Raw genomic sequence first — 26,416 nt, forward strand, 5'->3', positions numbered from 1 at the left:
CATGGTGAATCAAATTATTTCTAATTAGTGTTAAGACACCTCCAGAAAATCAACCAAATACTGGCCATCGCGGACTGTACACTTTAAACCCATGACAAAATTCATTACGGTTTATTTACTATATATATATGTAATTTGTGAATGGCTTCAAGTGTCACGGTGTTACCGAAAAAATCGCTAACAACGGTTGTAAATGTCATCTTTGAGCTACGGTTTGTAATCGATGTTTTCGGCGTATACGGAAATCAATATATGGTTTTCTCGTTATTTAAGACACCGAACGCTACTTGCAAAAAAATACTGACAGGGGTGTGTAGCTGGTGGTTTTAAACCCCTACCTTTATCACACAGAAATAAACTCAAATTGCCTACCCCCTTTTCAGACAAACTGTGGATACTTGACACCCCTTTCCAGACAGTGAGCATAAATGGTACCAAGGGAAAATCAGATGGACTCCCGGGGATGGACTTTGACGATCGAAATGAAGTTACAGAAAGAAAAAATCAGCTTCATTCTCCTGATTGTTGGATCACTCAAGCTCTAGAGACAGTCTTTGGAAAACATAGACCCCTTTTCAGACAGAAATAATGAAAAAGAGATACTCCTTTTCAGACAGACAGGGTAAAATAACATACCCCTTTTCAGACAGAAGTGGTGAATTTGGGACCACTTCTCAGCGGCACATATACATATAGCACTTCAATGTACATATATACATATAGTCATTTTCCGAACCTTCTCACGAACATTGTTAAGATCTATGAAAACACCAACTACCACAGTCCCAGTATATAGCATGACAATTTTCGCTAAGTATGTATTTTACATTTTTGAATGATTGGAACGTTAACAACCATTACAACAAATCAGTGACTTATTCCATATAAATCTTATCTTTGAAGTTTGTGTGATATGGCGCCCTCTTGTGATACTTTTGTGCTAACCTTGTATGATTTCTGATGAGTAATCCATGTACGCTGAGCCTGCTGGCACAGTCACTGAAAATCAAGTGACTGTGCGCTGGGTGTATATGACACCGATGCCAGCTGACTGTGCTGTAATTTAGAGATTTATGGCGTATTGTACATTGCCCATGTAAAAATGAGAACATTTCAGTGTGGAACATTCTGAAGAGGTTCAATTGGAGGAGAGAAGCGGCGAACACAACAACTCTCTCGCTCTATGTGGCTGGCTGAGTGCACTAACCGAGTTTCTGATTCTGGAGGCGAACAACGAGTCGTCTGGGAAGAGCAAAGTTCCAAAGTTTCAAGACTGGGAAGAATAAGGCGATGCGCCGAAGGTACACCCCAGTGCATCTTTCGACAGCGAAATTTGAAGTTCCCGAGTTAATAATGGAAAAACGCGTTGGTAAGCGACCCATGTTCTGTCTTATCCACCCCGATGAACCAGCTAATGTGTGAAAGTTAAAAACGGCTTGACCAATACTTTCCCAATTGAGAAAGGCATCAGACAGGGCGATGGTCTAAGTCCGCCTCTTTTTAATATATACTTAAATGATATTAAAAGTCATATAAATGCATCACACAATGACCCACCAACTTTATTAAATAACCAACTTCCATGTTTACTTTATGCAGATGACTTGCTTTTCCTTTCAGAAACCAATACAGGTCTTCAGAATGCGATTAATTCCCTGCAATTATACTGCCACAAATGGAAGTTGGAGATCAACATTAAAAAATCTAAAACAATCATATTTAACAAAGCAGGTAGACGCCTAGACAAATATAAATTTTTTATAAACCAGGATGTACTGGAAAGAGTGACATCATACACTTACCTTGGCATAAATTTAAACACAACAGGGAAATTAGAAAAAGCCCAGGTAGACCTAAAAAACAAAGCTCTTAAGGCCTGCTTCAAAATGAATCAGCTATTATTTTCGGCAACTTGTACACCACTCAGAATTCATTTGAAGATGTTTGATGCAGTAGTTAGACCAATTCTCTTATACTGCACTGAAATATGGTCTAGTGATATTATTGCCCACACAAAACAGCTTTGGAATTTGACAACACCCATGGAAAAAACTCCATTCCAAATTCTGCAAGTTGTTATTAAAGGTGAATAGCAGAGCCTCAAACTTGCCATGTTTAATTGAATTAGGGAGGTGTACCCTCTTACAATACAGGGTACAAAACAATTGTTAAAATATTGGATGAGGGTTCAGGAAATGCCTGAAAATACATTAGTATGTGAAGCATACAGGCTTGGTATTAAGATGCATGATTCTGGTACTAAAAACTGGGTATCTGGTGTGAAAAAGATTTTGGAAAACCTAAATTTAAGTAATATCTGGAAAGATAGGCAAATTAAATACAGCAATGTTACTATTGAAGACATTACAGAAAAACTTAAAATGCAATTCCAGAAAAAAAGTAAAGAATGCATGTTTGATGATAAGGGCGTGCATCACAAAAACAAATTAAGAACATACAGAGAAATAAAAACTGATTTTTCTTTTGAGAAATACCTCCAAATAATTAAAAATCCACTATATCGTGCTGCAATGACTAAACTTAGAATAAGTGCCCACCGTTTACAGATTGAATCAGGCAGATACAAAAACATCTCCATCTCTGATAGAATATGCCCTGTCTGTGATCTTGGAGAAATTGAAGATGAGAAACATTTCTTTTTCAAGTGCCAACTACTGTGGAATACTTTATTTTCGCTGGAATTAATTTTCGCTGAAAAGGCTTTTTGGGCGTTTTGTATGGAATTTATTTTTACTGATTTCTGATGAGTTTAATTTGAAATATAGGGAAAAAAGTATATTCGCTGGATTATATTTTCACGGAATCATCCCTTCAGCGAAAATAGCAAAAATAAATTCCAAGCGAAAATAAAGTATTCTACAGTATATGATAAAGAAAGAACCAGCCTTTTTACTAAACATAAAATGTATGGAGAGACAAAAAATCAAACAATAACTTCAGTACCAGCTGCCTCAAAAAAAAACCCCACAAAACACTACTACAATTATTCTTATTGTGAGATATGTATTTATTTTATTTCATTCCTTTACAGTATTTTTAGTATTTCCTTTCATTTTCATTTTTTTTATTATTACATGTTTTTGACTTTATTGTATTTTATGTCAAGATCTCAAATGGGATACAATAGCAATAAAGAATTACTTACTTACTTACAAACCCGCAATGTAAACACACATAAAATGTCAAGTGAAGGACCGATTCTTCTGCACCACACAAATTACAGAAGTTTGACAATTAAATAAAATATCCAATGATATCAGTATTTTTATTTCATTATCTTAACAACTTGAAATGGTGGAAGTTGATCAAACACAATTTCTTTACGCTTGATTAAATATCAAATATTTGTCGATACATTTATTCTCTCCGATTAACAACTTGTAATTGTGGGAATTAATCAAACCCGAGTTGTTTACATCAAAATAAGTATCAAATATTTGTCTATATATTTATTCTCCCAATTTAACAACTTGTAATGGTGTAAAATAATAATATATCACTCCTTTTAGACCATTGACCCACAAATTAATGAATATTCATGAGCACATCATGAATAAATTATCATAATTTAAAAAAAAAAAACATTGCACAAAGTGTAGGTACGTCTTCTATGCCAATGTTTTTGCCATGGGTTCCTATAGCAGAGATTGTTATATTTAAGTTGTAGGATGGTGACATAGGCTGAATGGGGAATTTTTGTCGTTCTCAATTATTTCAAAAATCTGGGTTTTAAAAAATAGCAAAAAATGCAATTTTTCTCTTACATTGTGTTCTATGAAATTGTTTTTAAAAAAACGTATTAATTAAGATGAATTTCTCAAAATACCGGGGGGTTTGTCACTATAACACACAAAAGAATGCTATTTCACAGTGCCATGAGACAAAAACTTCATGATTTTAGACAATAAACCAATGAACATTGTCATGTGATTTTATGACCAACTTTCGCAAAAGATTATGAGTAGGCTTCTACCTTAACAGACATATGGCAGACCTGTATCATTCTTTACTGAATGATCATACCCAAATATTACCAGGTAAAGCCCATCTGTAGGTGGAAAATCATGTCAAGTCATGTTATATTTGTACCATACTTTTTCAAAACGTCTACACACCGTACAAATTTATTTTTAACAGTTTTGTGCAAAGAGCATCAAATGAAAAAAAAAATGTAAAACGATGACATTGCTATTCAGCTAACCCACACACAGCATTGTATTTGCCATTGATTTTTGACCCTACTGAGATCATACCACTATTTAGAACTCCATAGACGACAATGTTAAGTGTTCAGGTGAATTTCTACAAAAAAAAAGACTGGTTACAGATCAAAATATTGTTTCAATTTGTTGAAACTACAGGTATGTCATGTAATAGAACTCTGACCAGAAAAACACTTGTTGGCCAGCTAAAACTTCTACAAAATGCATGTAAACAAAATATGCAGATTCGTCAATATTTGGTGTTTAATTATAAGATTAAACTATATTTATGACACGTGATTTCGCCTTTTTAGTCCTCGTTCGGACGAAGTTTGGACTTATAATTCGGTCTCCGTCCGTCCGTCCGTCCGTCCGTCCGTCCGTCCGTCTTGAGTCATGTGCATGTGTCTAGTACTTTATGTGGGACATATGCACATGCAGTGGTTTAGCGATTCGATTCAAAATGGTCGACTGGCAGCCATCTTGTTTTTAGGACATGCTTTGTCAATTTTCATTCAAACTCGGTACATAGATTATACATGTTAGGATATATGTTCATGACAATTTGTTTCAAAATCGGATCAAGGATGGCCGATTGACAGTCATCTGACTTTTTGGCTTTACTACTATATTTCCAAGATTTATGTAACATTTTCATTCGTATTTGGCACATATATCATACATGTCACTTTGTTTCATAATCAGATCAAAGATGGCCGAATAACGGCTGTTTTTATTTTTGGCCATATTACTATATCTCATGTATCATTTTCATTGATATTTAGCATGTCATGAATGGATACATGGATACATGTCAATTCAATTTGGAATTTGATCAAATATGGCCGACTGGCGGCTATCTTGTTTGTTTAAAATGTGATAATTTAGACATCACTTGTGATCTATATTTGACTCCCATGTGCGAAGCACATAATGGGAGTCTTTGCAGTTAGTGTGTGTGTGTGTGTGTGTGTGTGTGTGTGTGTGTGTGTGTGTGTGTGTGTGTGTGTTGGTGTAGACATAGAAGTAGAGCCAGTAGTCCAGACATACACAAACAAAGTGGAGCCCTTTGTACAAGTGGAGCCGAGCCCCAAACATAGGGCTCCACAATGTTTCATAATTTATATTAATATTTAATCGAATTTAAGTCAGGTTTGCGAAGCTTAGGTTTAGTATCGGGGAAGGTATGGTTCAGTTTATATTAATATTAATATAATTGTACCATACCTTACCCCGATACTAAACCAAAGCTTCGCAAACATTTCTATGTTCAGTCACAGGATATTCATCTATAGTTTAAATTAAACTTAAATAAAGTGCAATTCTCCATTGTATTGCATTGTTTAATTGAGTTTAATTAAACTCCAATTAAAACACAACCCTATATAGGAACGCGTTTTAATTGAGTTCATATCGCAACTATATTAAAAGTTAATTCAACAATATTAATATTAAAAGTTAATCCAATGGTGGCTCCACAATTCATGGGACACCTGTATGTACCTTATGTGTGTATGTGTGTCCGACTGTTCCACTGCTATTTCAAGAACCATACATCGGTTTTTGATGAAACTTTGATTAGGTTTTGGTAAAAATCCATGCTCGTTAATTACCTAATTTGCATGATAATTAGCTAATTTTTAGCTGTTCTATGACTGTACCACTGATATCTAAAGAACCACTCATTGGATTTTGATGAAACTTGGTACATAGATGCTCTGAACATATGCGCAGATTTGATTAGTTTTTGGTAAAAATCTGTGCATATTAATTACCTAATTTGCATGATAATTAGCTAATTTTTAGCAGTTCCATGACTGTTCCACTGATATCTAAACAACCAATCATTGGATTTTGATGAAACTTTGTACATAGATGCTCTGAACTAATGCTAGGTTTTGATTAGTTTTTGGTAATAATCCGTGGATACTAATTACCTAATTTGCATAATGATTAGTCAATTTTCGGTTTTTCCCCTGATATCTCGTGTACTAATCATCACATTTCAATGAAAATTAGTACATAAATGTCATATGACACTGCACAGACCTGATAGTTTTTATGGTACTATCAGTATATATTAATTACCTAATTTACATAATTAATTAATTTTCAGCATTTGATACAAGTAGTGAGCATTAAATTTCAATGAAACTTGGTACTTACATACTCAAGGACTATGCAGAGATTGATTGTTTCCGATAAATATTTGTGCATATTAATCACCTAATTTGCATAATTAGTTAATTTTCAGCTTTTCCATGGGTATCTCAAGTACTAATCATCGCATTTCAATGAAACTTGGTACATAGATCTTTTAGGACTATGCAGAGACCTGATTAGTTTTAGGGGTAAATAATTGTGCATATTAATTACCTAATTTGCATAATTAATTTTCAGCTTTTCTACTGATATCTAAAGTACTAATCATCACATTTCAATGAATCTAGAATTATGCAGAGATCCAATTAGTTTTTGGTAAATATTTGTGCATATTAATCACCTAATTTGCATAATTAACCAATTTCCAACTTTCACACTGATATCTCAAGTACTATACATCACATATCAATGAATGTTTGTACATGGATGCTGTAGGACAATAGACAGACCTGGATAATTGTGGGTTAAAATCTGTACATATTAATTACCTAATTTGCATAATTAACCAATTTTAAGCTTTCACACTGATATCTAAAGTACTAATTATTCCATTTCAATGAAACTTGGTACAAAGATGCTCTAGGACAATGTACAAACCTAATTAGTTTGGGGTAAAAATCTGTTCATATTAATTCCCTAATAAGCACAATAATTCATAATTTTTTGGTTCTAATCACGTTTCAATTAAACTTGAAAACATAGATTTTCTGTTACATTGCGCAGACCTCATTAGTTTTACACTCAAATCTGTTCATATTAATTTTCTGATTTGCATAATTAGTTTTCAGCTAAGTAATTTCGAATTGTATTTAATGTGTCTCCAATACTCTCAGCACATGGGAGTTCTTTCTAAGCTTTCTTTGATTTTCTTTGCTATGTCTTAAATCGGAGGGTTGTCACGCAACACATGTTCGAATTTGATGTAAATAAACAATCTGTTGTATACGCCACTTTGGACTCAAGTTTCAAGGACACGTTCGCAACAACCCCTCCACTTTAATATGACAAGCACTAAGAGAACTTTCAAAAATTTAACAGGGACTGTGTCTTTTTCAATGACTTGTCCTTAATGATCATTTGACTAAGGGGTCTTTCATGGCCATTTCACTAGGGGGTCTGTTTCTCTCTACTCAGTGTCTCGTGCCACGCTTTCTAGAAGATCACATCTTAAATTTTTTGCGTCTATCCCACCACCATCCCCATTCTCCAACGAGTTCTGGTTTAACTGGTTTGACTGTACTGTTTCTTCGCTCTAGGTATACGCTCATATCCCCTCAAGAGTTTTATAGTTTTCAGATCAATTATCATGTATTCTGTGTTTATTATTATATTCTTTGTCAAAGTTATTACTATTCTATGTCAATTTATCACAGATTCCATGTAAATATATTCGATGTCAGTTTACTATCTCCTTCATTAACATTTCACTAAGTAGCTAGCAGTCACGCTGCTTCTACTACTAACCAAACACCTTTCATGTAATGACTAGCGACCGCAGTCACACAGTTGCAACCTGTTCATTACTAACTCAATAAACCACGTAAAGTTCACGCGGTCGCAGTCGCATAACAGTATACCGCAGTGTACACAGTCCCCTCCATTTCATTACTAACTTCACGCGCAGCCCAGGATGCTCTATGGCTGAAAAAAAAAAATATCTCTGTTTGTCGTTTCCACACGCATCATTTTGAACTATGCGCCTCAAACGTTTTTTTTTTCCTTCTAAAACATTCCAAAATGCGCTTGTACTTGCACTTGTCTCAAATTTCCCCCATTTTAGCTCAGTATTCAAAAAAAAAAATCGCCTCGTCGCCTCATTTTAAAATTTCCAAAGAGAAAGAGAGAATTTTTTTTTTCGGGCCTAATATCTGCACTGTTATTTCATTTGTATTTGCCCTACACTTGAGTGGGCTTTTCTTTCCGTCTAGGGGGCTTGCTCTGGGACCACTTAAACCACTGAGACCTGTACGCCCAAACTCCAGTTTGAATCATGTGGATGACATATTTGCAGGCCCTCAAAGAGTAGAATTAAACGTTTGAGGGAACTCTGAAAAGGTCAATTGACAATTCCCTCAATTTAAAATTAAAAATTATTTATAAAGATTTGTAAATCAGCTTTCATTCAAAGAGAGCTAAACATTGTCTACGCCAGTAAGGAACTTCAGTAAGAGTTTCTAAGAGTCCCCTCACTCATAACTCTAATCCTAACCTCTCCCATTTCAATTTTATGTGTCCCTTTTATTCGGCATATTGAATTAAATTGAGGGACTGGAGTGTTTGGGGTGAAGGGGCCTTAAGGAACTCATTCCATCTATGCCTAGAATATGCGATAATATGCAATAACTTATTCAAAATAACAAAAATTTCCACTCAACTGTAATATTCAAAATGAGGTGCTTAACAACTAATTCATTGATATTTTAACTAACGATGATGTCACAAAACTGTTTCAATTTGAAATTTTAGCAACCATTTTGATATTAAAAATGTATATTTATAAAACATTTATACTGTACCTACCTTGTTTTTGTTTTTTGTGTTATTAGACGCGCATTATTTATAGTTTCAGTAAAGCTGAAAGTCAGAATGCTACTTTCTTTATTCACCTGAATTTTATATTGTTTTCCCAGAATGCATTTCATTATCTGTTTCTGCCTGCTTATTCAGTAATTCCTGTGTGCTGATTGGCTGCGCTTTGGAACCTCTTGAAACAGCCAAGTATAGTTGCTCAAAGTCTAGCCATCATTTTCAATACAAGAAAATACATCAAAATTAAGAGAAAAAATTTGTTTTCTATGCCATAAATTGATATGCTTGGATAGTTTAGCATCATATCCACACATGGTGTTGGTTGTGAGAGATGTTTCTCATTTGGAAAAGATGTCACCTTAAACATAAAATTGTTTATGTTTTTGTATTGTTAGCAATTATACTTGACGAAAATCCTGTGAAGAACATTCAGATTGATGTAATTGAAATTCTATATAACATAAAACTGATGAAGAAGATTTTGATTATTTATTTGATAAATTCATCTTTGTTTTCTATGCAGATAACATTACAGTATGAATCGTGATGAGTTTGGTTCATCTGGTGCTGTAGATAATGATGGCAGCTCTGGCGCTCCTGGCAATATAAATACTTTGTATGGACATGGTGGTGGTGGAAGTTACCAAGGAATAGGTGAGGATACAGGTTTTTGCATTGATATACAAATGTAGGTAGCACTGTGTTTGTTGTGAATTTTTGTCTGATCAAGGGCACTTATACCAAGTCTTATCCAAAAAATATATTAATAGATCTGTGTCCATCGGACATATTAGCTTAGTGTCAGGCAGTAAAAATGATTCCTACCAGTGCAAATAAATGAATATTTTCTGCACATTTCTCCATAGTTCCCACGATATCATTTGATGATGGCATCAACAGTAAATGATAGTTTATTTTCTTTACAATTTGCAGACGTCCACAATACTGCTTGAAAACCTTTGTGTGTTCTGTATTGCATCTGGCAACCAAATCATTGGCAAAGTGTTTTTTAAAGTTTCTCCTTAGATCCTTAGAAAGTGGTATTATTTATTTTTTTCTTTAATCCACGACACAGGTGCGTAACTAGTTTATTCTGTGCCATTGCAATGCCATGGTGACCTTTACTGTCCCCATCAAAAGTGAATTGGCTGACAGTAAATTTCTGTCTTTCCATGCATTTCATGGATGCACTCCTTTCATCTCCAATACTGGCACCTGGATGAATGTTGGCACTGCAGTGTCCATCATGTTCTGGGCAGTTGACAATTAATCAATTTGTTCCCAGTGTACTCTGATAATATCTTTTTCTTTGTAACACAAATTACCTATACCAACATTCTCAAAGATGGTATACCCCCCGGTAAGACATTTGTGTTGCAGGCTGAAATGGAGTTTTACCGGATGCACTCTACAGTAGATTATTGTATCGAGCATCACCTCCCTGGTAGTGCAGCATCCGCAATGGCACCACGAAAGTGTTGTATTGAATTAACATGATCCTGTTGTGCTGCCATATCTTCCTTGTTCAGTTGCACTATTGCCTGGCCAATTTTATTGGCACACTTCTGCGTGCCACTGGTTGCTGGGGCTGCCATATCTTCCTTGTTCAGTTGCACTATAGCCTGGCCAATTTTATTGGCACACTTCTGCGTGCCGCTGGTTGCTGGGGCTGCCATATCTTCCTTGTTCAGTTTCACTATAGCCTGTCCAATTTTATTGGCACACTTCTGCGTGCCACTGGTTGCTGGGGCTGGTATACCAGTTGTAAACAATATTTTGCAATTGGTGAACCCATTAGTCCAAGCAATTATGATCAAGCATGTTCAGAATGCAGTGTTATGTCTTGGGGTCATTCACAGCCTTCTAACATCACAGTAAAGACAGTGAACCTATATTTGGGCATGTGACCAAGCAAGGATAAACATTTACATTAGAATATACAATGTTGACAGATTTGATTTATTGATCTCTAGAGATTCAACCAAAATGCTAAAATTTCATTTAATTCAGTATACCTGTTTGAAAAAAAACAAATAAAAGTACAAGCAGTGACCAAAATTTTTTTCATTTTATTAATTAAAGAAGAATTTAAAAAGAAATTTAATTAGGAATTTTAGTTACAAGGACACTAGGGGCTGTGACATGTGAAATATATAGCGCCACCATGAGTCCTACTTTCCAACATTTACCAGTATCTGAATTCTGTGAATTTGCATAAATTTGAATTATCAAGTGTTGATCACCTGAAGTTGTTCTATCACCCACAGGAGGGATGAGCAAATTATCTAACTTTCTTATTTCTCTTAAGGTCTCATGCCACTGATCAACCAATCACCGTTGGTATTTAAATGCCTTGCAAGAACCAATGAAATTTGTTTTCACAGGTGTGCCCTGTTTGGGGCATGCATCACCTGGGTCAAAGGTGAGACTAACATGTGGTCTTTTGTTTATTATCTTAGCAGCTGTGTACCTGTGGGTTTATTCTGTGTGTATTTGGATGTTCTAATCTTGGTGTTTTTCCAGTGATTTCTCTAGATGCAATCCAAATACAGTAGAGTATTGCAAGAGTTTGTGCTGGCCAACATGCACGTTTTTTTATGTGGTTGATTACTATGTTGAAAATGAATACACATGATGCATAGAATGAATTGTCAAGTCACATTTTAACTTATTTATGCAAAAATAACAACCTTTGGAATAGAAATGTTTCTCAATATTTACACTTGTATTTCTGTTTGAATGAACAGTTTGCACAGAATCACTATTTGATCTTTAAATATTTGTTCCTGTCTTGTGTGCTTGTTTTTAAAGACCATGGCAAACCCTGAATGCTGTTGGTGGTAAAGCTGCTATCAATGATGAAATATCTGGAGTGGGTATTGAAAAATAGGAACAAACCATTATAATATGGGTAAAGCTGCTATCACTTTGATGAAATATGGGGAGTAAGTATTTAAAAAATTGGAACAAACCATTATAGTATGGGTAAAGCTGCTATCACTTTGATGTTATATCTAGAGTAAGTATTTGAAAAATAGGAACAAACCATTATATTATGGGTAAAGCTGCTATAACTGATGAAATATCTGGAGTGGGTATTGAAAAATAGGAACAAACCATTATATTATGGGTAAAGCTGCTATCACTTTGATGAAATATGAGAGTGGGTATTGATAAATTACGAACAGACAATTATATTAAGGGTAAAACTGCTATCACTTCATGAAATATCGAGAGTGGGTTATTTGAAAAGCAAGAACAATCCATTATAATATAGGTAAAGCTGATATCACTTCATGAAATATTTATAGTACATGTATTTGAAAATGAGGAATCAGTGCACACACACACTCTAAATTATTTATTTTAAACTACAGACATGGTGGTGCCATGGTAAACTATGGTGGGGGATGTCACGGCAACCAATCACCTTGCCAACTGGATTATTGATATTTAATGATATCAAAGTTGTGTATTACTGGATGGCATGATAAAAATGAAAAATGGGAGTAGAGACTTTTTTCAGAATCTGTGAACATGTCAGTTTTCATATAAGTATGAAAACTCTAACATGACTTATTTCTCCCTGAAACATTATTTTCCCTGGTATTTAATTTCAATATATTGATATTTGACGTTTTTTTAAATTCTTAAATTTTGTAGTGTAGCAGTGTTCTACTGTACTTTACGAGACTTGTCAGAAATATCAAAAATAAAACCCAGTGATAACTAATCTGTTCACAAATGTTTTAATTTCATTCTGTGTGTCAAATGATAGTGGATGGCGCCCTCTATCTCTATAGTATGATATAGACTGGCTGTAGAGGGCGCTTTCTCATATTAACTGTTCAGGACAGCATCTGGATAAACAACCAATCAGCTTGTTCAACATGATCATGTGATACTGAATAATTCATGATTATTGTTTACAGCTGATGAAGCCCAAACAATGATATCAGAATTATGTGACTGGAGTAAAAAGGGAAAGTTGGAACTACTGAGACATCGAATGGTACCGCTTATGGACTACAAATCAGCAATTGAAACCACCATTGGACCCTACAGCACAGAAAAACAGATTCTATCCATGGAATCATTGTAACCGTTTCTAGGCTACACTTATTTGATAATATGCATAAAACCATGACTATGGAAACCATGGTGATAAACATTTATTGATTGACAGGTAAAATTATGTCTTTTCTGTAATTTGTGCAGTTGTTACCTCGTGTTGTGCTATAGACTTATGTATAGCTATAAGAAATGAAACTGTAGTGTATCCTTGTGTTTTAGCAAAACATCCCAAAATGAAGACCATTAATAATGGTTCCATTCATCTCAATAATTGTCTTCACAGAATCATCTTTGTATCTGTTAATCTGACTTCAATAGAATAAAATATGGCCAACTGGCAGCCATTTTGGTCTTTATATAAATAAATATTTCAATTTTTGTGTTCTACGTACAAGCTCTAGAGAATATGATCACATCTGTTAAATAAAAAGATGAAATGTCATTCTTGACTGGGGGTGTCTTATTTGTGGCCGACAGAGCAAAGTAAATGAAATCGGGATATACAGTGCATGGATGTGTGACCTTTCATAGCAGGTCAAACGCATACACAAACACTAGTAAAAGAAATAAGTAGATTTTTTGAAAGAAATTCACATTTATTTAAATATTTTACTGAGTTGTCTCCCTTGCAAAGGGAGAAATAACAATAAATACATAACTTTATGTTTTTTTAAACATTAAATGTTCAAGTAATATGCAAGAACATAGTGCAAGCTATGAACTCACTCACTTATTTAAATACGTAATAACAATATATTAACAATCAGATCTATCTTTAATATTTGAAAAAAAAAAATTTAATAATAAAAATGTTGCATCTGAATTTTGATAGAAATGTAAACCATGCATGCTTCTCTACTGCTCAGTTCTAGCCTGCCTAGCTTCTCATAAATTAGACATCTTATTAAACATAAAAAAAGTTACAAAGCAGTGATTATTATTTTTATTAAATAATGCTGGAACAGACAAACTTTATTGTCTCCAGGATGGGTTTTCAAAAGTGACATTTACATTTATAAGGAAATGGCTGATCAAACCAGAGAAGGAGAATTTCAGTCTCTGATCATCCCCCTATAAAGAGAACTGCAGTATCAGATCAAACCATACAAGGAGAATTTAGTCTCTGATCATCCCCTATAAAGAGAACTGCAGTATCAATAATATAGAAATGATGTCATATTCACCAAATAAATCAATGTAATTAAGACAATTATAATCTGAAAATGTTTGGTTTCATATAATTTCATCTTGTTTAGGTAATAATCTCAGATAAATTTGCTACAAAAATAACAAAATATGCCTTTTATAAATGGCAGTGGTGTAATCGGCTGTGATTAACATATGGCAGTGACGTGCATTGGTGGCAGCGGCATCTACAAAAATAAAAAAACTTCAAATATGCCTACAAACATCGGCAGTGCATTTTCTGTACAAGTGGGCAGTGATGCACAATATTATAATAAAAAAACATGTACAGTCACCAACTTAATGATGCAGTTTTAAAAAATAAAGGTATTAATAGGAAATTCTTTTTACAATACAAACTAATTTTTATCGAAAACCTGCATTTTAAAGTCATGAGTGAAAAGGGAAAAAACGCAGTAGAAATTAAAAAATAAACAGCGCACATCATAACACTGGTTGTGTGTGCTTTATATATATATAGCATTATATAAAAGATGTCCAGATACTATTGCACATAAGACTAATAACAGTAAAATATTGCACGGACAGTGTGCACACAGGTAAGACGTGGCAAACACAGAATCTGAACATCTGACAAAAAGCAAAATTTGAGTTTAAAGTTTATCTACTCCACCATGCTGAACAGTTTTTGCATGCTGATGTCGCTGACAGGGAGAAAATAACTTTGTGTTATTTCTTTTTAAAAAGAATTTGAGGAAATAAATTGCAAACAACCTCCACAGGTTGATATTCGGTGTCAACATAGCTGAGTAGAGGTTAATAACTAGTAATATCAACCCTGAACATATACATTAACAGTAAAAAGAGGTAGCTACCTGAATTAGAGCCTATGCTCTACGTAATATAACAACAACCCCTTCCTGGCACAGAAACTCCTTGTTGAATATAAATGTTTAATTTCAACTAAATAAATTTTATCTGTTTGAAAACATCAACTTTGATTTTTGTTTTCAATATTGCATCAGTTTCAATTTGTGCCTGATTTAAAACAAAGATTCAGCTTGCATTATGAAAACATATTTTGAGAAGTTTTGACATCAAAGCAAATTGTTTTCTCTGGTATAATGCATAATCAACAAATTTAAATAGTGTTGAAATTTCCATAATCTCTCAATTGAAGGTAAATTTGTATTTATAGCCTCCTCAAGGTTGATTGGCCAATATGTATGGTACACCTGGCTATTAACCAATCAAAAGACTACTACCTTTGGTTGTTCTTAGTCTGATTGGTTAGTATCTCTTTCAAGATTATTACAACCAATCATGATCATGAAATCTAGTTTTATGGTTAACATCCCTTCATTTTTATGAATGGTACATCCAATTCATTGGGTCATACCATTATACAAAAGGGACTGTTTTAAAATGTGACAGATCCTGTTAACAAAGTTATTTCATTGGCAGTTATGCTGCAGAATTTAAATAATATCGCAGACATTTAGATTCAGTGGTCATTCACACTAATATACACATCAATGTAATTCCATCCCCCCTCCCCCATTTTCAACAAAATTCAGCCCATATTACAATTTGTGTAGGATTTGTCTATTATTGGCAGGGATGACAAGGTCAGTTGCTTTGGAGGAGCAGTTGCTCTAGTTCATCAGCTGACCTGAGCAGAAATGCTGCTGATTCTCGATATCCTGCAATGAGTTGTTTGATTGTCTGCACTTCTGATGGATTCAGTTGGGGTTTGGAAGTACTGCCTTTCTTCATACTCAAATCAGTCGGACCTAAAATTGAAAGGATGGAAAATGTTGATTAAGAATATATACAGAAATATGTTTGCACATCTCTAAAATGGTCCACTTTGTTCAATTCTACCGATTATTAACAAGTTTCATTTCAAGATCAATCTTTATTCATCATCAAGGTTTATTGAGGTTTTGGAATTATTATATGAATTAATAAATATGAATGCTATGAATTGTGGGAAATATCTGAAGATTCACTATTGTATTGTGTCTTGCAGTTATTCAAACAAACATTTAAATGGGAATTAATTTCTTTATGAAAACCGATGCAAAGTCAAGAATTGTCAAATTATTCGACCCATTTACACCAATATGAAAGAAGATTGTTATTGACAGACTAAACAAAAATCAAAACTAAGTTCTAGTAATTTCTGTAATTGTCTTGGTACAATTCCCAACAGATGGAACATGCAGCAAGCAGCCTATCGGCTGAGATAGCTCTGCTGTTAGCAATGCACATTTCAATTAGAAAATTGAAGATATCATTAAAATGAACAAATCTGAAAGACGTCTACTTGTGGTACCTATATGTATAATATCAAAGCAAGTCGAAAATATCATTTTTTACCAAAACTATTCATCACGAAATGAACAAATCTGAGAGAGGTCTGTCTAAGGTACATATACACCAAGTATCAAAGCAATAAAAATTTTAGTTTTCAAGAAGTCGAATAAGTTAAAAGTTGACATGGACGACGACGGACAATCACTCATATGATAAGCTCTGCTTGACAAAGTCAACAGCGGAGCCAAAAAATGAAGTGTAAAACAAAACAATGGTGGGAGGTGTTCAATAGGTAGAACACTGCCCATTTGTGAAGTAAGCCTAACAAAGGAATGGTGGGAGGTGTTCAATAAGTAGAACACTAGCCATTTGTGAAGTAAGCCAAACAAAGGAATGGTGGGAGGTGTTCAATAAGTAGAACACTGGCAATTTGCAAAGTAAGCCTAACAAAGGAATGGTGGGAGGTGTTCAATAAGTAGAACACTAGCCATTTGTGAAGTAAGCCAAACAAAGGAATGGTGGGAGGTGTTCAATAAGTAGAACACAGGCCATTTGTGAAGTAAGCCTAACAAAGAAATGGTGGGAGGTGTTCAATAGATAGAACACTGGCAATTTGCAAAGTAAGCCTAACAAAGGAATGGTGGGAGGTGTTCAATAAGTAGAACACTGGCAATTTGAAAAGTAAGCCTAACAAAGGAATGGTGGGAGGTGTTCAATAAGTAGAACACTAGCCATTTGTGAAGTAAGCCAAACAAAGGAATGGTGGGAGGTGTTCAATAAGTAGAACACTGGCAATTTGCAAAGTAAGCCTAACAAAGGAATGGTGGGAGGTGTTCAATAAGTAGAACACAGGCCATTTGTGAAGTAAGCCTAACAAAGAAATGGTGGGAGGTGTTCAATAGATAGAACACTGGCAATTTGCAAAGTAAGCCAAACAAAGGAATGGTGGGAGGTGTTCAATAAGTAGAACACTGGCAATTTGCAAAGTAAGCCTAACAAAGAAATGGTGGGAGGTGTTCAATAGATAGAACACTGGCAATTTGCAAAGTAAGCCTAACAAAGAAATGGTGGGAGGTGTTCAATAATTAGAACACTGGCAATTTGCAAAGTAAGCCTAACAAAGAAATGGTGGGAGGTGTTCAATAGGTAGAACACTGGCAATTTGCAAAGTAAGCCTAACAAAGGAATGGTGGGAGGTGTTCAATAGGTAGAACACGGGCCATTTGCAAAGTAAGCCTAACAAAGGAATGGTGGGAGATGTTCAATAGGTAGAACACTGGCCATTTGTGAAGTAAGCCTAACAAAGGAATGGTGGGAGGTGTTCAATAAGTAGAACACTGGCCATTTGCAAAGTAAGCCTAACAAAGGAATGGTGGGAGGTGTTCAATAAGTAGAACACTGGCAATTTGCAAAGTAAGTCTAACAAAGGAATGGTGGGAGGTGTTCAATAGATAGAACACTGGCAATTTGCAAAGTAAGCCTAACAAAGGAACACTCAACATTATAAAATAAACATTAAAGTGGAATGAAGGGAGGTGTTCAGTAGATGGAACACTGGAATGAAGGGAGGTGTTCAGTAGATGAAACACTCACCATTTGTTAAAGGTGTTGCATGTTGTTGATGGATGATCCCTGTGTGGTGTGGAGCAGCTGTTACTGGTGGTGGCATCCCTCCAGCATGAAAACCCTCAAAACCATTGGTAAACTTGTATTCTGTAGCTCTTCTATCTGCTCTTATTATGTCATGAGAATATTGGTTTTGTTGTACAAGAAGATCACCCTGTGAAGGTAAACAATGTAATATGAATGGTTGGTTCCAATTCAAATCACAACTGGAATTTTTGAACACCCTGTGTGAGTGTGCCAGACTCGGGGAAGCCACCACTTGGAGATTTCAGACATTTTTCTGAAATAATTGATTTCTTATACCACTCCCCAAACAAAATATATCATATTATTTCTATTAGTAGCACGTACAAAATATATCATATTATTTCTATTAGTAGCACATACACTTACACAAAATATGTGTGTTTCCATTAACCATGTACATGTACTTCAAAAACAGAGAGGTTTTTTTTATTTCCCCTTCATCAATTAATTTGCATTAGCTTGCTGATAACTCAACAAAAAAGAATTGTTTACAGTCAATTCTTTCTAATTTTTGACAGAGGTGTTTCTATGGTTACAATGAGGAGACAGTAAATGCAATTCTGGTGTACTATTTTAATAGAGCAAAACAACAAATCTATGCTGCTCATAGCTCAATGTTCGGTTAATTGTTAATTTAAAGTTTGAGTTAGTATAAGTGGACGTTCAACAAAAGCAAAAATGTATGATGCCCATAACTCAAAATTCAGTTAATTGAACGTTGAGATACAATTTGGACATGGTTTCTAAAATATAGGAGTGGTCATTTTTGTAACTCAATGTTATAGTTACTCAATTGATATAATTGTTGCCATATTAAACTGTTTTTGAATTTCTTGCATTTTAAACAAAATTCTATATAATAGAGAATCTCTCGAAATTATCAGGATGTGTGACAAGGTCTATCAAAATGATCACTATGCCTGTGACACCTTCACCAGCTGAGGTTTGTTTCACTATGTATACCTTGGCAGATTCTGTTCAACCAGTATGTTTTAAAGTGCGCCCTCTTTGGCGAGTTGACTTCTCAATCTTTTGTTTAATCTTCATCGCCATAAGCAATGCCAACTTTGATTGGGTGCATGCATTAGAGGCATGTCAGGGTGTACATCCAGAAACCATGCAATTTGGACGATGTGGTTGTAAATGGTGTTGTAAACCAGGAAGACATTAAATTCACAATAACAAATAACACTCATATTTACCTGTTGTTGTTGCTGTTGCTGCTGTTCTAGTTCCAACCTCATTCGTTTTGCATTTTCACTTTCGCTTTGACATGCTGCGGCCAACATACTTTCAGCTGCTGCAGATGTGAGATGAGGTGGAGTCGGTCGCTGTAAAAGTAACCATGCATACAATAATGAGATTTATGCACGTTAACCATATTGTCTCTATTTCACTCCATTTCAAATTAAATTAGTGAAATCAACCAATCATTGCTCTTCATTTAAAGATACCAATCCTCTCACCTTCTGACTATTCCAGCTTATACATAGAGGTAGGCTACTAAATACTCTGGGAGGGGAGATGGTAGAATAATGACAACTTATTTTTTCCAGAAGATGATGGTACTGTAAATGTGGATTATTAAAAATATAAATTCTTTGTAATTTTTTATCTATTCTGTGTAAAAATTAACTCTCCCAGAAAGTGTAATTGTCAACCCCTTGAATGCATTTACAGAGACGAAAATCTGCAAAAAACAATTATATTGATAACAGTGTTTATTGTAAGAGAATAAAGTGAAGGGTATGCAATTTGTGTGACATCCAATGCAACTCCCATTGAAATCATACTAAGACAAATTTTAAAATGATGACTTTTTTATCACCAAACTAGATTTCACTGTTCACTGTTTGTTTGTTTGTTTATGTATGCTTTGATGTGTCATACTTCGCCTAAACTATTGCAATATACACACATTCATATAGTTTTATTGTAATGGGATTTCATTGCATATCACATGTTGCCTACCCTTACCTTTATTTGCCCTTGTTGATGTTTGACACTTACAACATCAATGCCATTTGCATCCCTGTTCCTCTTCATTCGTCTACATGATTTTAAGTAAGTTCGGATTCGTTTTCGTGATCTCTCATGTAATTCTGGAAACTGTCTATATGTTGCGTCAATGATGGCCTGAATTTTGTCCTTTGGTTGCTTTGAAATGGGCACCATGCGGTCAAGATTTTCGTCAACAAATAAGCGCACAAACATCTGAAATGCATTAAAGACTTAATTATTACACAACCAATAAGTTCAAAAAAGTTTTCACCATGTTGCATTTTTAACCTAAAGCTGCTTGTTAATTTAATTCTCATCATATCAAATTATTTTTTTTTTCAATCAAACTCACATTAAAAGCTTTTAGTCTTTCTGGATCTACTCCCTGTGGTGGGGTGTCTATAAATTTATCACTATCATCATCGCAGTCATCATCATCATCTTCACGACCTGTTGAGAGATCCTCTGCACCATCTAGCACCCTTCCTGCTTCTCCAAAACTGAGGTGGCCATTTGTAGAAGCCTATTGGATAGGAAGAAGTTTAATTAGACATCACTGCTTTAATAAAAAGAAACAATTCCTAAGATAGATATATTTACCCTATTTTTGTTACAGTACATAACTGAATTTCTTTATTTTCACCGTCTTGCCACAAATCTCGTATACATACGCTGAGGGAATACTTTCACTGATATTGGATTTTTTTGCTGACATAAGCACTTTTAGTGGAAATAAATTTAAGGTATTATGTAAATTGTTAGTTACTTCACATTCCAAAATAATATGTAGAGGCTGAAGGATATGATGACTGCAGAAATACAACCGGTAGTTGAAATTGTTTACTTACCTCATATTTTCTGGCATCTGCTTCTGTTCTGATATCACCAGACGAGCTCCTGAGTTCACGTCCAGTTGACCCTGTCAAGGAAAATGGCCGATCAGTCGTCTGGCTACCTGACATATCTAACGGTTGGGACCCAGTATCTTTACTTCGTGCTGGTGATGACGCCCTACTGCTGTTCTCATCTGAAAGTATTATTAGAAATATAAATCTCTACATAGAAAAAAACATTAATTGAGGGAGTGGCTGGATACAATATTTTTTTTATAAATGTTTCTCCTGAACCATGATATATTGAGATGTTTCACGTATCAAAGTCCAATTCTGTCAGTAGTAGGAGTCAGGTAACCAAGCTAGTGCAGATAACATATGTTTTTTCATTGATTTGTCCACCACATCAAACTCATGAATATTTATGAGGTAAATATTCCACAACTGTTTAAAAAATACTTCTTTCACTGTTTCAGTTTTTGTCCACTTATTTACTCACATCAAACCATCATGAATATTCATGAGGTAATTATGACAAAATCAATTCCTCCCCTCCCCACCACTATGTAAGTGCAAATGCAAATATAATGTGGAAACAAAATTCCATTAACAAGGACACATGCTTACAATGTTTCAATAAGTTGCATGCCATTAAAAGCTGTACTAAACTTTATTTAACCCTATAAAGTATTTCAAACATATGCAGTTATTGTATGCATTATATGTATTCATTCTCACAACTTCACATAGAAACATTAGTGTATTTTTTATGTATTATATTGTGTCTAGTTTTGGCATCAGCACAGTAAACATATTTTACTGTGATCCCCTTCCCCAGCATCTACATGTTGTATTGTTAGTGTGTAACATCAATCTGTGACCACATCGTGATTTGAGCTTAAAACAATGAATTAATACAATAAAACAAGTGCTGAAATACAAGTTATAATTTGTGAATACATTAAAATAAAATACCTCCGTTTTTAAAATCCATTGGCTGTGGACTGTCAACTGTGAGGTCACCACTGGAGTTCAGACTGGGTTCACTAATTTCAGTATCGCCACTCGTTAGGGACTCGTTGTCCTGTAGAAAAGATAAGAAAATATACAGCTTATTGGTTTGTGCCTTGGGGTGGTGTCACAATCTGGTAAGACATGTTTCTATGCTGGAGCAGATGAGATTTAATAACAGTTTGTCCATGTCTTGAGTTTCAAAAAATTAAAATTGATCAGAAATTTGTATTTTTTTTTTTACTTGCACCATAAACTTTTAAAATCTGTCATTGCTCCACATAAAATAACTATTCTGTATTCAGAGATAAGTAATTTGAAATTTTTTGGTTGAAATATTTAATGTTTACTAATTTTTAATTTGCTGAATAAATGAATCATCAAATTAGCATGTGCTCGAATGGTAATAGAAATCATGATATCATTGGGGGGGAGGGGCTGAGAAATGTGATGAAAAAAATTTAAGCTCGTCACCTTTGGGGAAAAAATTAGGACGAAAAAATTCCCCCCTCCCGCGATTTCGAATGGGTGACCCCTTTATGACAACAGTATGCCAGTATTGTATTGTGATTGAAAATAACACGAATAAACTTTGAAAACAGACTTAGTGTGTCAGCATGTGTACCTCCATGGTGTTATAAAACCAGTTTTTTTACCCTGGTAGGCTAGCAGATATTCACAACATCATTAGGGCCCTAAGTTTGTCAATCTTTTATCATTTGCTGTGCATACAAATATCAAACTTAGCCAAGTACTGTAACTTGTTGAAATCACTGAGTTTAGTACAGAGTTACAATATGGTAGTTAAAAAATTAAATAAAAATTGTTCATAAATACACGAGAGTAATATATCGTCTGTTAATATTTTCTGAATCAATTGATGACTGGAAAGAAATATTCAAATGAATATAATCACTGGAATGATTTTAACCAATCAGGAGGTGGATATGAAAGGGAATGAGGGGTGGTTAATATCAGTGGTGAACATTCGATGAAATCCAAATTGGGAATACACTTATAATTGTCTGATACATTGACACAAATCACCAGTCACTTGGGTCACATTATTATATCAGTGTGTTATTGATGTACAACTCTCAGTTCAGTAAAATGGATGCAAACACTACATCAAATTTATACGAGGTACCTTGACAAATAGTAGTATTTCTCTTTCGCGAATTTAAAAAAAAATAATTTTCAAAGTGACTTGACAAAACAAAAATATATTTGATTTTTGTTTTCTCTATGAACCTTTCTCGTTGTTTTGTTTTGCTTTGTTTTGTTAGTTTTCCATGCGGGGTTTGAACAAAAGAAAATAGAGTTCAACTTCACACTCATTCAGGATGGGGTTTATGTTAAAATCACTAATTGTATAGGAGTTACACGTGTCACCAAGGCACACCGGAAAGTACTCCCCATGGCGTCAAAAAAAAAAATCTGGTACAAATGACTTGGCAGAGAAACAAAACATATATTCAATGGAAATGCTTTGGGCGAAGAAACAAAAACGTTAAGAAATGAGTAAGACCGGTCTTCAACGATTGAGATCTTGTGGGGCGGCATCGGTTTGTGTGTATTTATAGTGTCTTTGTCGAAGTTCTGTGTATGATGTATCATCTTATCCTAGTGCTCATATTCTTACGAAACTGAAAACAACTAAGAACAAATTCCCAGAAAATGTCACGGCGAACGACCTGTACTAGTGTTCGTATTTAAATGCCCTAATTAAATTCACGTACCACGTTCCTTTATTCTAGCAGAAACCAAATGAAATGAAGTCTTGAAGGTCAGAGGCTCGCGTAGGATACCGTTTTTTATACTACAGATATCCTACAGACGAACTAGTGCAGTAGATACATAATATCCCTATGTGAACGACTGTACCTCACTCTCTTCCTCACTGTACACGGCCGTGTTAGTACAAGGTCACATTTGCCACACGCCTGGAACACCCACTGCACTGTAATGGGCGATGACAAATGGAACATTTTGATGTTTTCAAAAATTCACGATCATTATCGCAGAACAACTCTGGCACCGCGAAATGCAATCTACTAATATATTCCAATATTAGAGAGCGATATTCAACAACGAATGTGTTTTTATTTTTACTATTCTTTTTTTAAATAAATAAATAAATAAATAAATAAATAAATGTATGTGTTTGTCAGTGCTTTGTTATGAGAAAATCTTATAATAGTTCCAGCTCTGTTATGACGGATGAATAGTTGAGGCTTGGAGAAGGAAAAGGTTTTGACTTTGTGGGGCTGTGAAAGAAATATATATTACGTGGGAATTCTGGTACGAGAGGGGGTATATTAGATTATGCTCCAGAATAAATACCCTTTGTGACGATAATTTATGGGCGGGGAACGTTATCGTTATCGCGTCACAACGGGTTGAAAAGTGCACGACCCCGACGGCCCCTTTCTTTGTCCGTTCCATGCTAGAATCCTCTTGGCTTTGTTCCGTCTGACGCGCGTGTCACCAACGCCTTGTGAATTTCACTTCAAACGAGCCGGCAAACGTCTTTCGAACTGATGGAGATATCAAAGGCAATTAAGTGGCTTCCAAACAATATCAGTAGTAATCGGAGTCGACGCGTGCTCTTCCTGAAGATCACACCAAAATAATTTACGTTCAAAGGTAATTTTAATTATCTGGACTGGACCGAGAAATATAAAAGCATTTTTTTCGAAAGCAGGAAGTTAAAATCGGAGTTGCTTTAATCCTCTTGATAATAAAATTGTCCTCGTTTTATCCGTATTGAAACTAAATTAAACTATAAATAATGAATTGTTTTTCAGAAGGTCGTTAAGTATTTAAATCTAATGCGAGATCTTAAGAAACTGAAAATAAACCATGTTCTTTGAAACCAGGAAATATCCAGAAAAAATAATAATATTGGAAACAGGAATGTAAAACTGAAAACAAAAACAGTTTTAGTTTTGTGAGAAAATTAAAATATGTACGGAATAAATGACTCGAAATAGACAATAAACAAGCAGTATGCGCCCCATCACCAGCGAGATTCTTCGCGATGGCCTCGAAATTTGCTGGAGGGTCTCTTGATGGCTGGCCTCTGATGTTGTATCGTGTGCGGTGATATAGATAAGCGCAGACCGCATTATCATAAAATATTCGACCTCCAACAATTTGAATATTATATACTCATTTGGCGATTGTCCTCGGAGAGGGATGTGAAATGTACCACATCGGTTGTAAATAACAGCGTTTGCCCTGTCACTTAAAATGAACTTCATTTGCATATGAAAAACCAAGCGCGTATATTGGCAGTCGTTCCTGTTTTAATATGAATAGGCAGCAGCGTCATACTGTTGATACACAAATACAGGGCCCCCGCCCGCCGCCTCACAAACGATGCACAGGTTTTATTCTCGCGTAATATTGAAACAAAAGCGAATAAATTACCGAATTGAAGTGGAAAATAAACGAACCAAAAGCAAAACCGAAATCTGGAAAATTCAAGAAAATAAAACCAATTTATCCACGATGTTGACAATTAATATTTCGCCCCATATTCGCCGCCATATTTGCGGGTATATCATCGACATCGAACGTGATAAAATGAGCGCAGGCAATCAGCTGCCCTCCAACTGCGGTCAACGATTGCATATTACATGAGGTATATTTTAAGACGAAAAAAAATGTGCGACAATGCGCACTGGTTACATATTTCGCGTTAAAAATACTCCCACATAAAAACAAGATAAAAAAAATACTTTGGTTGTATTTTCTTTGTCTTACCTCGGATTTCACGAGTCTACGACGCGAAGTCTTCTTTGACATGGGGTGTATAGGAGCGGCACAGTACAGTACTGCACAGCGCAGAAAGGATGGTGACGACGAACACAGTTTGTAAGGAGGAACACAGCAGCACCTCTCCCTGACCGATCAATTGGCGATGATTTTTTCAGTGACTCTGACCGAAGTCTCTCGATATGAAGATGTTGAAAAGGCTGGCGAAAGGTGACGACGTGTCGTTGTCCGCTGACCCGCACGCCGTGAAAAAATTCTGCTAATTACACTAGGTACGGCGAATGGTGTCTGTTTTTTGTTCAGGGGTACACGTCTGAACCCATCTGAGCATGCGTAGGGGTACGAGTGGTTCCACGAGTGACGTCATTGGGGTACATAAGGGGGCCAGGGGAATACAATTACAGGCAAAGAGGAGGTGTAAATGTCCCGCATGAAATATTTTTATTTCCTTGGCATTCCAAGTTCAGTTTAAGATGTGTTTCGTTTATTTGACCTAAGCTTTCCTAAAACTCCCGTCCTTAACGTGTGGCGCTTGTTACCGGTATGCGTTCAATCCATTGGCATATTATATTCATTTTACAGTATATGTATGTAAATATCAAATATTAGGCGCAGGTCACAAACGACGCACACATCAAAATCAGGAAGTTAACATTAATAAAAATCCTTGATGTCAAATCTTGT

General features: G+C 35.2%; 2 protein-coding genes across 5 annotated transcripts; one reads left to right on the plus strand and one right to left on the minus strand.

Annotated features, from left to right (window-relative positions):
* The first annotated feature begins 1,129 nt into the window (after window positions 1–1,129).
* LOC144341984 (enoyl-[acyl-carrier-protein] reductase, mitochondrial-like) lies at window positions 1,130–13,431 on the plus strand. Of its 3 annotated transcripts, XM_085493315.1 has the most exons (4): window positions 1,150–1,369; window positions 9,439–9,569; window positions 11,727–11,860; window positions 12,848–13,431. In XM_085493315.1, exons 3-4 carry the CDS (start codon window positions 11,854–11,856, stop codon window positions 13,015–13,017), a joined length of 177 nt encoding a protein of 58 aa, XP_085349441.1. In that variant the 5' UTR covers window positions 1,150–1,369; window positions 9,439–9,569; window positions 11,727–11,853; the 3' UTR covers window positions 13,018–13,431. The 3 variants fall into 3 exon arrangements, 2 of the variants coding, with proteins under 2 accessions (XP_085349441.1, XP_085349442.1); XR_014927095.1 differs by lacking the exon at window positions 12,848–13,431 and having other exon boundaries at window positions 1,130–1,369; window positions 11,727–11,948; XM_085493316.1 differs by lacking the exons at window positions 1,150–1,369; window positions 9,439–9,569 and adding an exon at window positions 11,222–11,337.
* A 139-nt stretch (window positions 13,432–13,570) lies between these two features.
* LOC100376296 (nucleolar protein 4-like) lies at window positions 13,571–26,055 on the minus strand. 2 transcript variants are annotated; one of them, XM_085493314.1, is made up of 8 exons: window positions 25,721–26,055; window positions 21,917–22,025; window positions 20,957–21,135; window positions 20,461–20,631; window positions 20,118–20,321; window positions 19,310–19,438; window positions 18,048–18,234; window positions 13,571–15,928 (listed from the first exon to the last, which is right to left on the minus strand). In XM_085493314.1, the coding sequence occupies exons 1-8, from the start codon at window positions 25,760–25,762 to the stop codon at window positions 15,765–15,767; spliced, it is 1,185 nt and encodes a 394-aa protein (XP_085349440.1). In that variant the 5' UTR covers window positions 25,763–26,055; the 3' UTR covers window positions 13,571–15,764. The 2 variants fall into 2 exon arrangements, with proteins under 2 accessions (XP_085349440.1, XP_085349439.1); XM_085493313.1 differs by having other exon boundaries at window positions 20,085–20,321.
* Between the last annotated feature and the right edge of the window lie 361 nt (window positions 26,056–26,416).

Source organism: Saccoglossus kowalevskii, chromosome 18 (genome assembly GCF_978046115.1).
Source record: "Saccoglossus kowalevskii chromosome 18, keSacKowa6.1, whole genome shotgun sequence".
NCBI classification, from domain to species: Eukaryota; Metazoa; Hemichordata; class Enteropneusta; family Harrimaniidae; genus Saccoglossus; species Saccoglossus kowalevskii.